The sequence below is a fragment of the Ostrea edulis genome, chromosome 5, assembly GCF_947568905.1.
Source record: "Ostrea edulis chromosome 5, xbOstEdul1.1, whole genome shotgun sequence".
NCBI classification, from domain to species: domain Eukaryota; kingdom Metazoa; phylum Mollusca; class Bivalvia; order Ostreida; family Ostreidae; genus Ostrea; species Ostrea edulis.
The window spans coordinates 16,954,336-16,969,868 of NC_079168.1; the positions used below are offsets into that span (position 1 = coordinate 16,954,336).

General features: G+C 34.0%; 1 protein-coding gene across 1 annotated transcript; it reads left to right on the forward strand.

The window, feature by feature from the left end:
- The first annotated feature begins 789 nt into the window (after positions 1-789).
- LOC125649865 (arrestin domain-containing protein 3-like) lies at positions 790-15,301 on the forward strand. The gene is made up of 8 exons (XM_048877699.2): positions 790-916; positions 3,423-3,544; positions 9,941-10,075; positions 10,556-10,785; positions 10,872-11,051; positions 11,230-11,412; positions 12,426-12,573; positions 14,937-15,301. The coding sequence occupies exons 2-8, from the start codon at positions 3,430-3,432 to the stop codon at positions 15,065-15,067; spliced, it is 1,122 nt and encodes a 373-aa protein (XP_048733656.1). The 5' UTR covers positions 790-916; positions 3,423-3,429; the 3' UTR covers positions 15,068-15,301.
- The last annotated feature ends 232 nt before the right edge of the window (positions 15,302-15,533 follow it).

A 15,533-nucleotide genomic window follows, 5' to 3' on the forward strand; every position in this document is an offset into this window, starting at 1 on the left:
TGCTAGCTACCATGATTTCCCGATGAAACAACAAGAAAGCATTTTATTATTTCAAGTAAAGACGTAATAACGCAGATTTTAAAAAGGGGGAGTAACGCTAAAGAAAGGTGTAAAATCGAGAATTTAAAAGGCGTAATATCGCAAATCAAAGGTGTAATAACGCGAAGTCAAAAGGCGTAATAATAACTATACGTTTAGGGATTGAGATATGCCCCTAGTTTTCGTTAATAGTGTATATTTGTCTGCTTCGGAAAGATGATAAGAAATATAACAATCTACACGAAATACATAATCAGGATATTTTACACAATTTTTTGAAAGTAAACTTACTTCATAGGTGAAGTAGCACACTGAAGCTAACAACAGACGCTAGTAGTTTCCCCTTCAATGTAGACATTTTTATAAATACCAAAAGAATTGACAGTACAACATATACATGTATCAGATGTGAGTCTCTTTAAGGAGGTTAGTGTAATTCATTTATCAGAATAAATTTATGAACCCTACGAAATGCAGTTAGAAGATGATATCAGACAAGTGTTATTAAATCACCCTATTGTTGGCAAATACTAGATTTCTTTCAAAATCAGCTCGTTCAAGTTCTCGATGGATGGGTACATTTCATTAAACCAATTTCCTGATATATAATAAGAGAAAAAATTACGTTAAGACATGTCTGAACGAATTTGTCATTTATACAGTAACGTCCATTATCAGTCTAACATGCATTGAATGGTACTACCAGGTGCACATTCAGTATTGCTGATATCACACACCGTATGTACCTGGCCTAAACATATGGTCATTTAAATCTAACCAAGTTGTAGGTACGGACGCACTCTATCTAGAATTTTAAATGTTCTCTTTATAGGTATAAGTATTTTGACAATTACGGCATAGTTGAACAGATAAAAAGGTAAGTCATGCTGCGACAATATTTATGTTGTAAAATTTTGATTTACGTATTACGTTCTTTGATATCAATACGTAATATATTGTTGTTTATTAGTCAAAAGCAAATACAGCTTATAGACATAGTATACAATGTAATAAATCTAAAATCATATAAAGGTCAAGAAAGAATAGAAATTGTGATTATACATTGGTATTTCTAATTTCAAAGGAATTCTTAATAAATTTACCGAAGTTACATAATTCCTTTACATTCTGTGTCGATAAAAGTTGACTTAATTTAAAGATATAAAAATACTTTTTCAAAAATTTGACTGTAATAGGTACACTTAAAGAAAAAGTGAAACTCATCTTCTACATCTAAGGTACATAAAGGACATAAACGTCTTTCCAAAGGAACATTTTTGTATCTACCGGTTTCAATAACTAACCAGTGAGACAATAATCATAACTTACATATAAACTTTTTATACTGCATAGCAATACATGTATATTGCAAGCGTTCGAACTTTGCTTTTAAAAAATGGAGGGAGGGGGTGTGATCGAATCATATTATGAGGCGAATATTATGTGTCACGAGACTTCGTTCTATGATTTAACAAAGATTTTTCACACACTTCCTTAACGAAAGCAGCTATTATTTTCATATCAACTAGATGAATCCCCGCACAAGCCCTAAGCGCTGAAAATCACAATTAGAAGAAGGACTTTTTAATGCGTGTTTGAATTATTGCGCACATGAATTGAATGAACAATATATTTTACTTCAAATAAATTTAAGAACAATATTTGAATAATTGCGTGCATTAGTTATGTTATATTTATTGATATCGTATACAGTAAATAAAACTTGATTCGGAAATAACATGGAGCTCCAAATTAAATGTTCCTTATGCAACATAAATGATCCCTCTCAGTATTGGAAATTAGATAATGATTTTACAAATGCAATTGTAATCCGTCAAAATTAGGAATACGCGTCGTTTCTTTTCGTCAAACGCAATAATCGAAAACATAATGCACTATATGAATAACAAACAGAAAAACTGCTATATTGTAAACAGTGACCTGATTTCTTAGACATTGTCAGGTATTGTAAAACCTAATTTCGGGAAAATGTGTTACCTTTAAAGTTATAAGGCGCACACTTCCTAGAACAGTCCCGGACCATTCGATATCTGATATATTGGACATTTTTCGATTTATTACTTACTTTCAAGATCTGTGTCACCACAAAACATGTTCAACCAAAATAATTTTTTTGGGTGTTTATCCATGTGTTTATACATATCAGTATCTGTTGATAAATTAATTATTATAAAATGTCGTGACAGTGACTTCTAAAATCACAACAACAACAAAATATGAACACCGTAAATATCAGATGAATATCATATTAAAAACTTTATCGATGTGTCAGATCGTTGGTCTCGGGATTTTGTAAGATCAAAATCAAGCATCGATAAACAAAAGATTTACTTCATATCGTATTACGAAAAGTTGTCATTTAAAAAAATGCAATAGAAAACTGGCTTAGATTCACCAAAGTGTATGCGCCATCTTCCTCTAATTTTTGCTATTTTCAGGGTAGTTTATCGAAAACGAAAGTAGGTTTTTAATTAATTTCACGATATTTACTAATCAAGTAAGATTCTATTATTACTCACGGACTCTACCTTACATATGAAACAATATTAAAGTTACAAGCAGTAACTCTGGAACAAGCGTTTCGGAGTTTATTGGCGAAATTTATTAATTCATAAGTATAGATATCGAGTATGACAATCAACTTGAATCATGCCATTGACTTACCGACGCTTATTATGAGACCTAGGATAGACATTTAACATTTACATGTAACATGAACTATTTGCCTTTAAAATCATCGATCGATAAGGATCCATACATGAGCGATTTCTGTCTTGTCAATTATATGCAATGCTCTTTGTATTCCCCCAACAAACGTGACCCAGATATTACATTTTAGTTGACAAAAAAGTTCTTGGACAAGGGAGATTTTCCCCCCTCAAAGTGATATGTTTACTGAAATGAATTTGTGTAGAATTTTAGACATCTGAATGAAAATCAAAGCGATTACGGAAAATCTTTGAAAAATTTCCTGTGTTTGGTATTTTACTACTGCGAACCGAGTATCAGTCTTGTGGCGGTATTGAGCAACTGCCATTATGGTTTTTACACCAAAATCTCCGTATTGTATTTAAAGAAAATGAAGTAAAATTTGAGGCTATCGAACGGTCACCTTTGAGTAGTACATGTGTATATTCAAATAATAATAATAAAAAAAAACAATAAAAACACACTGTGTATCAAACGTTTTGTGAGTGATATTGACCACTTGAATACACATTTCAATTTAAGATATACGCAGATATTATAAGAGCCCAATATCTCCATTATGAATAAGGTGAAGCTATCCGATTGTTGGATTTCGAAATAATGTGCTGATAATATGATACAGTAAACTTATCTTCATGTATTTATTATCAAAGTATCATCATGGGGTTGAGAAACTTCCAGATCAACTTAGATAATTCCAAAGGAATATTTGTGTCTGGTGAAACCGTCAGTGGAAGGGCAACGCTGGATTTGGAATCTGAAATGAAAGTGCGAGGTATTTATTTACATGCAAGGTGAAGATAACGAACAGTGATCAATCTCATAACTCCTACAAGCAATACAAAATAGATAGTTGGGCAAACACGGACCCCTGGACACACCAGAGGTGGGATCAGGTGTCTAGGAGGAGTAAGCATCCCCTGTTGACCGGTCACACCCGCTGTGAGCCCTATATCCTGATAAGGTAAACGGAGTTATCCACAGTCAAAATCAGTGTGCCAAGAACGGCTTAACTATGGACAAATATCATGAGTCCAAGCTCCACTGGAGCCGTTCGTGAAAAAAAATGAAATTAACGGCAGTGTATATATTCTTATATATATAAAAGGAGGAGTTGATTTACCACGTTTTTGCGCTGAATAATTGTGATCAATTCTTAAAAGAATTTAATTCTAGGTATTGTTTTCGCGAAATAATCATCTTTTATCGATAAATGGTAGTGTTTGTATTTAAAAAGATGCCACGTTAAATAATAATACAGTATACTAGATATAGATATTGCATGATGCATTCGACACAAATCTACAAGTACATGTGGTAATCCACATCGCATGTTTGCTTTTAAAACATTGTTTTCCTTAAGGGCAGATGATACAAACAAATTTTTTCTTTCGAAGAGACTTTATATGATGCCATTCTTTTATAAAAGTGGATAATTCATTGAATTCTTTTCCCCTTTGACTTGGAGAGTGAAATATTTTCCATATTTAAAAAAAAAGTACAAAACAATAGTTATCATGGTAAATTAGTTTATTTTTCATCTGTTTACCTTTTTTATACCTCAAAAAATGGTTGTCAGGGAGAACAGAGTGTACTGATATTAGATTTACAACACAACATGTAAAATATTAATGCATTACAAATTTTACACTTGGAAAATATCAATTGCTGCTTCAATAAAATTACATATATGGACATTGCACCCTCAGTAAAGGTTTACAAATTAAAATAAACTTCATAATCTGTTGACTTAATGTTTAAAGTGTAATATAAACTTAAAAATCATGTACCATACGGGGTGAATTTTCTGAGTAGAAGCAAAATTGTAAATATCACATTGGCTGATTTTCTCAAGACAAAGAAGAGTTATCTCCCATAATATAAGAGTAAAATTTTACAACTTCTGAAAATAATTTACAATGGCATTTATGATTTTACTGTTTGTTTTTTGGGTTATTTTGGTCACTCTTGGTTTTCCTATGCTATTCATCTCTGAAAAAAATAAAGAAATGCCTAATACAGGATCTCTTTGATGTGCTATTTTACATTAATTTCTGCATTATGTCACGTTTCCCAGTAGAAACAGGAGAAAGATAACTGCATGCTTCCTGCTGACATCTTATATATAGCAATGATCCAAGTCCATACCGTTTTTCGTTCTCACAATGTCTTATGCGTTGTTAAATCTAGTGGTCTACCACACGCAGCACAACCTTTTTTCAAATTGTCCACTAGAATTCCAAGTTCCACAACTCGTCTCCAACAAATCATCTTCTCATGCTCTTCTTCCGATTCCTCACTCTCTGATGCATCATATGGATACGTTTCTTCATTTCCTAGGCATTCTTGTGAATTATCACCAGACGAACAATTTTTTCTTGATTCATCCAACTTCTCCTCGATCACCACGTTGTTATTGGCATCAACATTCACTATCTTACGTTCAAGGGATAATGCATAACCTTTCTTAGCATTCTGTAACCTTTGATGACGTTTTTACTAATAATTTTTCCTGATTTTTTCCTGAATGATTCAGGCATCACAATTGTTATTGTTTACATTGTTTACTGACCCCCTTTCCTGCTCTTAAAACACAGAAGAGTTCCAAACAACTATAAATGAGAAAACCAAAACCAACCAAAGTATTTTTTTACCATGGGAACTCTTCAGTGCTAAAGGTAGAAAAATTTGTTTATATCATCTGGCCTTAACATTACTTCAGCATGCATTGCATGCACTGTTTACTACTAAGAACCAGACAGTTCATAGGTTTAACGTTTTTATACTATAACATTATAGAATAAATAAACATAGATATAACAAAAGTTATACATAAAGTGAATACAATGCAGGTTAGGTAAATGGACACAATTCATTCAATGTATAGATGTTTAATGTTTTTGAGATAGTATTATAGTTTGTAACACAGGCAATTATATCGCTTGGGTTTGAATTTACCAATCTACATTTCTACCAAAGTTCATCCCGAAATTCCGTATACCTCCCAAGATATCCAGAAATGAATTCGGGAAAATGCCTATTATTTTTTGGTGGAAATTTATCTGGGCCCTGACACTACATTACAAAACAGAATGTTTGAGCATTGCAACAATTTATTACATAAAATGTGCAGCATTAGATATCATTTCAGAGTTTAATATCTTACCCCAATTCATAAACTGAAGTCCATGATAGCTTTAAGTGACTGAAACTTGTTAAAACGGCTGCACTTTCAGTAATCACATCCATTTTGACCGGTGCAACTAATTACCTCAAAAAGATGAATTGACCCATAACGATTTAGAGACTCAAACACTAATTTCTATCAATATAAATTCTTGACAGTGTATCAATAGAGGACATGCAATGTTTTGCTGTTGGATATAGAATCTATTTCACGAGTGAGACAGGATTTTTTGGATATTTTTACGAGTGGGAAGCACGAGTGAAATAAATTCTATACCTAACAACAAAACAATGCATTTTCTGTTTATTACAATTTCCGTCGGTTTTTCCTTCAGTACTTTTAGCTGTCCCTGTATAAACAATCACTTGCACCGCGCAAGACGAAGCAAGAAATCGCCATCTTAGTTCTTTTATACTTTATTGATCAAATTTGAAAATGCAAAGGTAGAGTTTGCAACGAATCTTTATAAGAGAAGATATGTATAGGCTACATATGTAGGGCTGATGTTTACTTCACAGCACGTAATCAACTTTTGAGTCGCTCTGACAGAAAGTATCGCAAAGTTTAAATCTAGGTTAGACATATCACAGAATACGTCATGTTCCAGAAAAAAGCTATATAATTTGCACTTTTTGTATTTAAAAAAGTTTAAGACTACCTAACTTACCATATTATGCAACATTGTCGCCAAATTAAGTTCAACATCGTAAAATATAAGGGTCACAGATCCATGTCAATCGATATGACGTGACATCATCCGGTAGGTTTTGGAAGCAATTAAAAAATTATAAGCATTTTGCTGAATTCATTTGCAGATATCTTGGAAAGTATACGGATTTTCGGGATGAGATTTGAGAGTTATGTAAATAGATCATGTATGAGTATGTTAAAATACCGAGGCGAATTTCATATCATTTGGTTTATTGTTTTTACATCGGCAAACTTGGGTACCCTATATCCGAATTCAATACATTTAACATTTAAAATTTCACAAAACACAAAATGTTTTAGCAGTGCAGTGTAGAAAGAGTTAAGTAGCCTGTTAACCAAAAAAAAAATTGCATTTAAATGTAAGTACACAGTTGTGGTTAGATACGTATATAGGAAGTATACCAAATTATGGTTGTAAAGTTTTGGGCTCACATCCAGAATTTTTCCCAAATCAATAGCATTAAAACCTATGACTTTTCAACACTATACACGACCATTCCTCACGATAAATTAAAGACTAGACTTTTTGACATCATAGACAGTTGCTTCTTCAACAAAAACGGAAAACGGAAATATGCTTACTCCTCCTAGGCACCTGATCCCAACTCTGGTGTGTCCAGGGGTCCGTGTTTGCCCAACTATCTATTTTGTATTGCTTGTAGGAGTTATGAGATTGATCACTGTTCGTTATCTTCACCTTGCATCTAGTGATCAGTCATTCAAAAACTTACTTTGTTAAACACCACTCTGATTCCACGCACAAGTACTCTGAAGTTGAAATAAAAAATATGCTAGAGTTCCTCATTGACAATATCTTTGTGGTCTTTGGTGATCAGGTCTTCCAACAGTCTGTTGGAATTCCCATGGGCACGAATTGTGCTCCTTTGTTAGCTGACCTGTTTTTATATTCATATGAAGCAGAATTTATTCAAAAACTTCTACGTGAGAAGAAATAATCTCTCGCTGTGACCTTCAATTCGACATTTAGATATATCGATGATGTTTCGTCTATTAACAATGATAGCTTTCATTCATATGTCGATTTGATATATCCCTGTGAGCTCGAAATAAAGGACACCACAGAGTCGTCCACTTCTGCTTCATACTTCGATATTTTATTGAAAGTAGACATTAACGGCAAACTGACAACTCAACTGTATGACAAACGGGATGATTTCAGCTTCTCCATCGTCAACTTCCCACATTTATGTAGCAATATTCCATTATCACCTGCATATGGTGTTTATATATCTCAACTGATTCGATATGCAAGAGCTTGTTCTGGGTATAGTCAGTTTTTAAATCGAGGTAAACTACTGACAAACAAGTTGATGGTACAGGGATTTCAACAGTCTCGATTGAAGTCAGCATTTCGCAAATTCTATGGTCGTTATAACGATCTACTTCGTCCGCACAACCTCGCATTAGGTCAAATGCTGTCTGACGTGTTTCATACCGATTGTTAAGCCGTTCTTGGCACACTGATTTGACTGCGGATAACTCCGTTTACCTGATCAGGATATGGGGCTCACGGCGGGTGTGACCGGTCAACAGGGGATGCTTACTCCTCCTAGGCACCTGATCCCACCTCTGGTGTGTCCAGGGGTCCGTGTTTGCCCAACTATCTAATTTGTATTGCTTGTAGGAGTTATGAGATTGATCACTGTTCGTTATCTTCAGCTTGAATCCAGTAAATGATTTGGAAAATGTTCATTTGAATTTTTGTAAAAAAGCTTTATGTGTCAAGAAGTCTACTGTGTCTATGATGGTCTAGAATGAATTAGGACGGACACCTCTACATGTGCTAAGAAAGTAAAGAATATTGAAATATTGGTAAAAATTAAAGAACACAAATAATTGTATTTTAAAGAGTATTTATGAGGAAATGTTAGATGTTTGTGACTCAAATTCTTTTACTTTTTGTTTGACATATGTAAGAAATTTATTATATTCTTTAGGATTTGGATAGGTATGGAATTGTGCTTATGATATAAATGAAAACAAATTTTTATCTGAAGTAAATGAAAGATTACAAGATGTGTTTATGCAAGAAATTAATAGTGTTGTTGAGATGTCACCAAAATGTAATTTATACATATATATGTCAATGAAGGTTTTAAATTACAATTGTATCTTACAAAATCTATTCCAAGTATGTATGTTCAAAATATTAGTAAATACCGATTATTCTCACATTGATTAGAAATGGAACACGGTAGATTTAGCAATATTCCAAGAAACGAAAGAAAATGTGAATTATGTTCAGAGAGTATTGAAGATGAATATCATTTTATATTAGTATGCCCTTTTTATAATGATTGTAGAAAACACAAAACAGTATTTAAAGAAATATTATTAAAAACACCCCACCCCCACTTTCAAACTTGTCCAACTATTATCAACTGGAAATATTACGGAATTATGTAAACTTGGTAAATACCTATATAAATGTTCATCTATTAGATCTCAATTATTATAAGATTATCCTCAGTATCTATCCTGTCCATGTACATCAAAATGACATATTATGTTGTGTTAATATTCCATTGTATAATTTGTTGTTGTCATACCTGTGAACGGTATGGTTCTTGGTCAATATACAATACAATATTCTTTGATAGTAAATTCGAACCCAAGCGATATAATTGCCTGTGGTTTGTAGCATAATGAATATGAAATAAGATATCGTAATATTGAGGATAACCTAAGCCGGACGCATTTCTGTTCTTATACTTGAACATTTATATGAATATTTTCCTAATTTACATAATTCAGGGACATTTTCTGTTGATAACAACTGAACTAGTTTGTAAGTAGAGGGTTTATTGTTTCTTAGTATACATTTTTCGAAAATGATTATAAAATGGGCAGACCAATATACATGTAAAGTGAAATTATCTTCTATTTCTGCATTTGAGCACATTTTACAAGATCTTTCATTTCTTGAAACCTTATAATATCTACCTTGTTCAATCTCTAGTATATGTAATGACAAACGATATTTACTGATGTATTGTACATGTATACATGTAATTTGGAATCGTTTTGTTAAATACATCTGTAACTTAAATCCATCATTTACATATTTGTATAAGTTACAGTTTGATGAATTTTCAACAACAAAAAGCATTAATTTCTTGCAGAAACAAGTCATTCAGCCTTTGTTTTACTTGCAATAAAAAGTGCTTTTTGTTTATATCATGGGGATCCCACATATTTTCAAATCCTAGGGAGAATAGTCATACATTTTCATATTTGGATTGTTCTTCACAGAGATTAGTCTAGCCTTTGTAGGAAAGTCTAATGTGCACTGGTCAGAGAGACAAGGAAGCAGCGACAATCGACACACTGTGTTCTACACAGCAACAGAATATTACTTTAACAATGTAGTTTGCGTGTTTGGGAAAGGTAGGATTTGTTTATAAACCCTCATATATCTCGGAATCAATTAAGGTTTTCTACTCTTGTGTGACGTAATCAGATTTGCATAGACATTAAGGAATAATCAAACTTTATCAACTTTCTTTACACACATGTACAATGATGGTAAATATTAAGAATTTGTGTTATACCGAGTTTATCAAGTTTGAAACATTTTCTTTTTTGATTTTGGTAATATTTTGAAATGAAACTTTGTATAAACGTTCAAAATATAATAAATATGTTACTACCATATGAAAAAGAAAATTCTTGCAACATATCATTTTTCCTTCCAATTTCATCGTCAAGACATAAACGTAAGCCTAATATTTTGAACAAATAATTACGTGGATAAAACCATATTAAAAAAACAGGGATGACATACCTTAAATACAATCCAATTGTAAGAAAACATTTTGAACAGAAGTTTGCATAATTTAGATATTAACCTAATTGATTGATTTCAAGGTCTTGGAGGTGGAGATGAACACTTTTTGCAACCGGGACAACACGTCTTTCCTTTCTCATTTGTTTTACCACCAAATTTACCATCATCATTTGAAGGAGGCAAGGGACACGTGCGATATACTATCAGAGTATCCATAGACAGACCCTGGAGATTTGATGACAACACACACACAATTCTAGCGTTTACAGTGTTAAGTGCCTTAGATCTCAACCAAGAACCTCTAGCAACTGTAAGAACAACAAATATCATACAGATGCAAAACAATACTGATTTAACATAATTACTTTAAAACATTGTCTGATGTTGTATTTTTAGAATGGGGCGGATGCTACAGATTCAAAGATGCTGTGCTGTTGGTGTTGTGAATCAGGCCCAATAACAGGAACTATCAAGGTCAACCGAGTTGGCTATGTTCCTGGAGAATCTGTTTATTTTGAGGCTAGTGTACAGAACATGTCCAATCGTGCGTGTCGCATGTATGCTACGTTAGACATGGTATGTTTCTGAATTATTTGGGGGGGGGGAGGGCACTGCAAACGCTAAAACGATAATAGAAAATTACAGGGTTTTTTTCTGGTTCAATCATTTTACTTAGAGTTATCATGGATTGATACAACGCAATATCGGGAATGATGTCACGTTTTCATACAATATATGTTCTTTATTACCCAAGGTAACCACTTTTCATGCGACAACTAAAAGTTGTAATTCATTTTATCGCATTAACACCACTCCGCACCAGGACCTGCAGCCGGGGGATTCGGAAGTTTGGGGCGGCGAAAGATTTATCCTCCCTCCCCTTCCGCCATCGTATCTTGCTGGCTGCAATATCATAGATGTACGATATATCCTGAAGGTAATGTTTGCTAACTGTCGTTTAAACACTTCAGATAAAGATATTGTCCAATATCATACACTGAAAAAATAACAAGTAGAATATACTAGGCAAACTAGTATGGTTACTGTCCTTGGGATTACTAGCCTAAACGTAAGTTTACTAGGCTACCTGGTAAAGTTACTAGGATTTCATAGTAAAATTACTATATACTTGTGTCTAATACAAGTCAGGGTTAACCAGACAGTCTCCACATAATTCAGCCAAAACTACTATCTTCCCAAACTCACCCTCCCTGATAGCTTTTTTTTTATATAAAGTATACCTCTTGTACAACATCTGCACATTCTCCTGTGCAGCAACTAAATTTAGTTGTTCCTGATTAGGTATTTCGATAAGTGTTGCTATTTCATGCTTTCTCACTGTCTGTGTTAATGTAAAGGATTCAAAGAGGGGTTGGTCAAGATTCTTTAAAGTCACCTTGTGTACTCTTGTTGCTCTGTTGTAATGCTTTTCTGATAGGACCTTCTCCAGTGAACCACTTGCGCAAACTCCAGCTTCCACCAAAATATTATTAAATTCAATGTCCTTCATGCACTTCCCCAGATTTGCAACTGTCACCAAAGGTTCAACCTTTGATTTGACAAATGAAGGCGGCAAACGTCTTCTGTTGGCTACAGTCCTTTCATGGGTTTTGGCACTGTAAAGATAACGAACAGTGATCAATCTCATAACTCCTACAAGCAATACAAAATAGATAGTTGGGCAAACACAGACCCCTGGTGGACACATTAGAAGTGTGGTCAGGTGCCAAGGAAGAGTAAGCATCCCCTGTCGACCGGTCACACCCGCCGTGAGCCCTATATGCTGATCAGGTAAACGGAGTTATCCGTAGTCAATATATATCGAATGGAGATTCAAGGATGGTGATAGGTGTTGGTCCAACATCTTTTACAAACAATTGTATATATATGAATGATTTGCACATGTCATTATACCCGTTTATATTTGAATGTATGTTATGTTTGTTGAAGCTCGTCTTAGTTCCCTCTGGAACATCCATGCCCTTGCATGTTCCGGTTGAAATCATCATAGGAACTATTCCCCTTCAATCAGCAGTGGAACAATATCAACAGACATTAGCGTCAGCGCACCCCTCGGCTCCTCCCCAAGTTGCAATGCGTGAGTGTATGAAATCGTAATAATGATGTACACATGCCAAATTCGGTCGTAACCACTTGGTAACCATCAAAACTGTTATACAGACATTAGAGGTTTCCATTAAATGTAACAAATATAGTTGGCAAAGATAACAATTTGGAAACTTTCATTATCCACTTTCCCCCCTGCAGTTTTTAAAACTTTTTATTTCATTTTTTATTTTGTCCTCACATTTAATAACTGTGGTAAAATTTGGAAATTCATTTCAAAATTAAGGATTATCTCCCTCATGCATAGCTTTTATCCTTAGACGAATTTGACTCTAGTTTTTGGCACTCTGTTTTTCCATAAAATAGCTCTTACAATTCATTGCTATTTCGGATTTCAAACATTTCGGTTGAACATCACTGAAGATACATTATTTGTGGAAATGCGCATCTGGTGCATCATAATTGGTACCGTATAAGTTTTACATGAGGCATATAAGACATTATGTAGCAGACAGAAAATGTCAGTCTTTCACTATACATTCTAGCAAATGATTCTGTATACTCTGTATAACAATCCCGATAACAATAGTTACAAAATTTGTATTGGCAAAAAATCATGTTATTTATCAAATATGTAACTACTGTCATTCAATTTAGTGAAATAATCAGGTAATAATGATGGCTTTGAATATATATCATTAAGTTTATTCTACAATGTAGGTGTACAGTTAATCACGGGGATCCGGTGTTGTAGCATAGACTCCCCCCCCCCCCCGGAAAAACGGACCCGGGATAGATCTTCCCCCATGAGGGAAAAAAACGCCCCAGCATATAATTTTCCCTATGTACAAAGTCAGTATAGAATTTCCCCTTGGGCGGAAAAACCGCCCTGGTATAGAATTTCCCCTTCCTGTTTCCGGATTTCATCGACCGGAATCTTTTTCTTCTCATGTAGAAGCTTTTGAATAAATATAGAATGAAGCAAACCCATGCAATTGAAGATAACAATCAATGAAATTTGTTATTATTGCTATAAAGAGGTACATGTTATAAAAAAAAAGAAGCAAAGTTACAAAAAGAAAAAAAATATGTGCTGTTGAACTGTTATAGTTTAATGAAATAGATATGCGCTCATTAATATTACGATATTCATAAAATAAAGGATTTTTTTTTGTGGAGATGTTGAAGTTGAGTTTACACGCTGAAAACTTTGAATTGCGTGTACTAAATACAATATGTTTCCCAAAAGACTTTAACGATGGTCAATATCATTAGGGTTTTTCGTAAAAAGTTAACTAAAAGATATAGAATTAAAATATCTAAAAAGTAAATTAAATGCACTGTATACATGAAAGTAACCGTTTATCTAAATTCGAAATTTTAAATTAAAAAGACATTAACTTCCTCCTAATTTCACTATTTCAGATGTTAGATACTGGTAGATAACAGCAAAGACTTAAGATGTATGAATGAATTTTGATATACCATTACACGATTTGAATAATTTCCTTAAAAAAAAACCAAACATAAGATGATTGTGATACACAAGACCCTGCTCAAAATAAAAAATAATAATAAAAATTCCTGGGTCTAGATAAGCAAGATAATTCTAGTAAAAGAACTGGAAACGGATACATAGCTAAAATGTAAGAAGGGGGAAAAGCGTACTGTCATTTAGGGGGAAATTCTATACTGAGGCAGTTTTTCCTAGGGGGAAATTGGGCCTGGGTTAATTCTTCCTAGGGGGAAAAGTCTATGCAGGGGAAAATGCTATGCTACAACACCGGGTTAGAATTGGTCCTCAAGAGGTCGTACGTAATAGGCGACCGAAAAAACCGAGGTCCCGTGTCACAGCAGGTGTGGGAGGATAAAGATCCCTCCCTTCTCAAAGGCCGTAAGCGCCAAGCAATAGGCCTAAATATTGCAGCCCTTCACCGGCAATGGTGACGTCTCCATATAAGTGAAATATTTGCTTAATCAATTACGGTCTTCTTTCTAGAAAAATAACGTTTAATGGTCTACTTCCTATAGGCCTATTATAAGCCCTTCCAATTGAATTCTGTAGACGAACAGCGTTCAGAATAAACAATTTATGATTAGTTTTTTTTTATTAGTTTGTTATAGCAGTCCGGGTTGATATAATCACGTATATGTGTGTTTTCAACATCAGAATTCATGATTATAAAGGAAATTTCACCTTCACTAAGGAAAAATCTAGAAATTCCCCGGATATTCGATAGTTGGAAAGTGTTCCATAACGATGTATAGAAATTATTATAAACGTGATCTACACTCATAAAACGTATATTTCAGTGGTAGATTTCAGTGTACATGAGATGCAAAAAGTGTGATGAAAGCCAGAATTTCATCAATGTTATTTATTGATTATTTTAGCTGCCCCTTCCTACAACGAGTCCATTATGGGTTCTACAAATATTGCAGGCGAGGAAGATGGTGAACAGACACAAGGGCAGCTGGACTTCACTCCTACATATACCTACTACGATTGGTCAAAGTCTGCTTAGTACTAGAACCTTCATTGTTCCAAGACTACAGTGAAGAAATACTTTAGAAACATAATTTTCCATCTGTGATAATCAATGATTAACTTCTGACGTGCTATCTTAGTGCCTGTAATTACGATAAGACGAAATGTATAAAAGTCTTGTGAAAAATCGTCCATCCCAGGTTAAAATGTTAACGTTTTCACTTGGACATTTCTATACAGCAATATTGGTTCATTAAAATAAAATATAGTTTGGATGTTTTCTCTCTTTAAGCAAATCTGACTTCTCAGTCTAAATCATATTCGGTGCGCGGGGGCTTGTTCTGCGTATGGTCAGTTTTTAAATCGAGGCGGGATGATGTCAAACAAGTTGATGGTGTACGGGTTTCAACAGTCTCGTTTAAAGTCAGCATTTCGCAAATTCTATGGTCGTTATAACGATACAACCCATCATTAGGTCAAATGCTGTCTGACGTGTTTCATAC

Excerpts from the sequence above, each read along its gene's own strand:
- LOC125649865 (XM_048877699.2), top strand. The coding sequence starts at position 3,430 with ATGGGGTTGAGAAACTTCCAGATCAACTTAGATAATTCCAAAGGAATA. Across the intron at positions 10,786-10,871 it reads ACCAAGAACCTCTAGCAACT|AATGGGGCGGATGCTACAGA; the intron begins GTAAGAACAACA and ends TTGTATTTTTAG. Across the intron at positions 11,413-12,425 it reads ATGTACGATATATCCTGAAG|CTCGTCTTAGTTCCCTCTGG; the intron begins GTAATGTTTGCT and ends TGTTTGTTGAAG.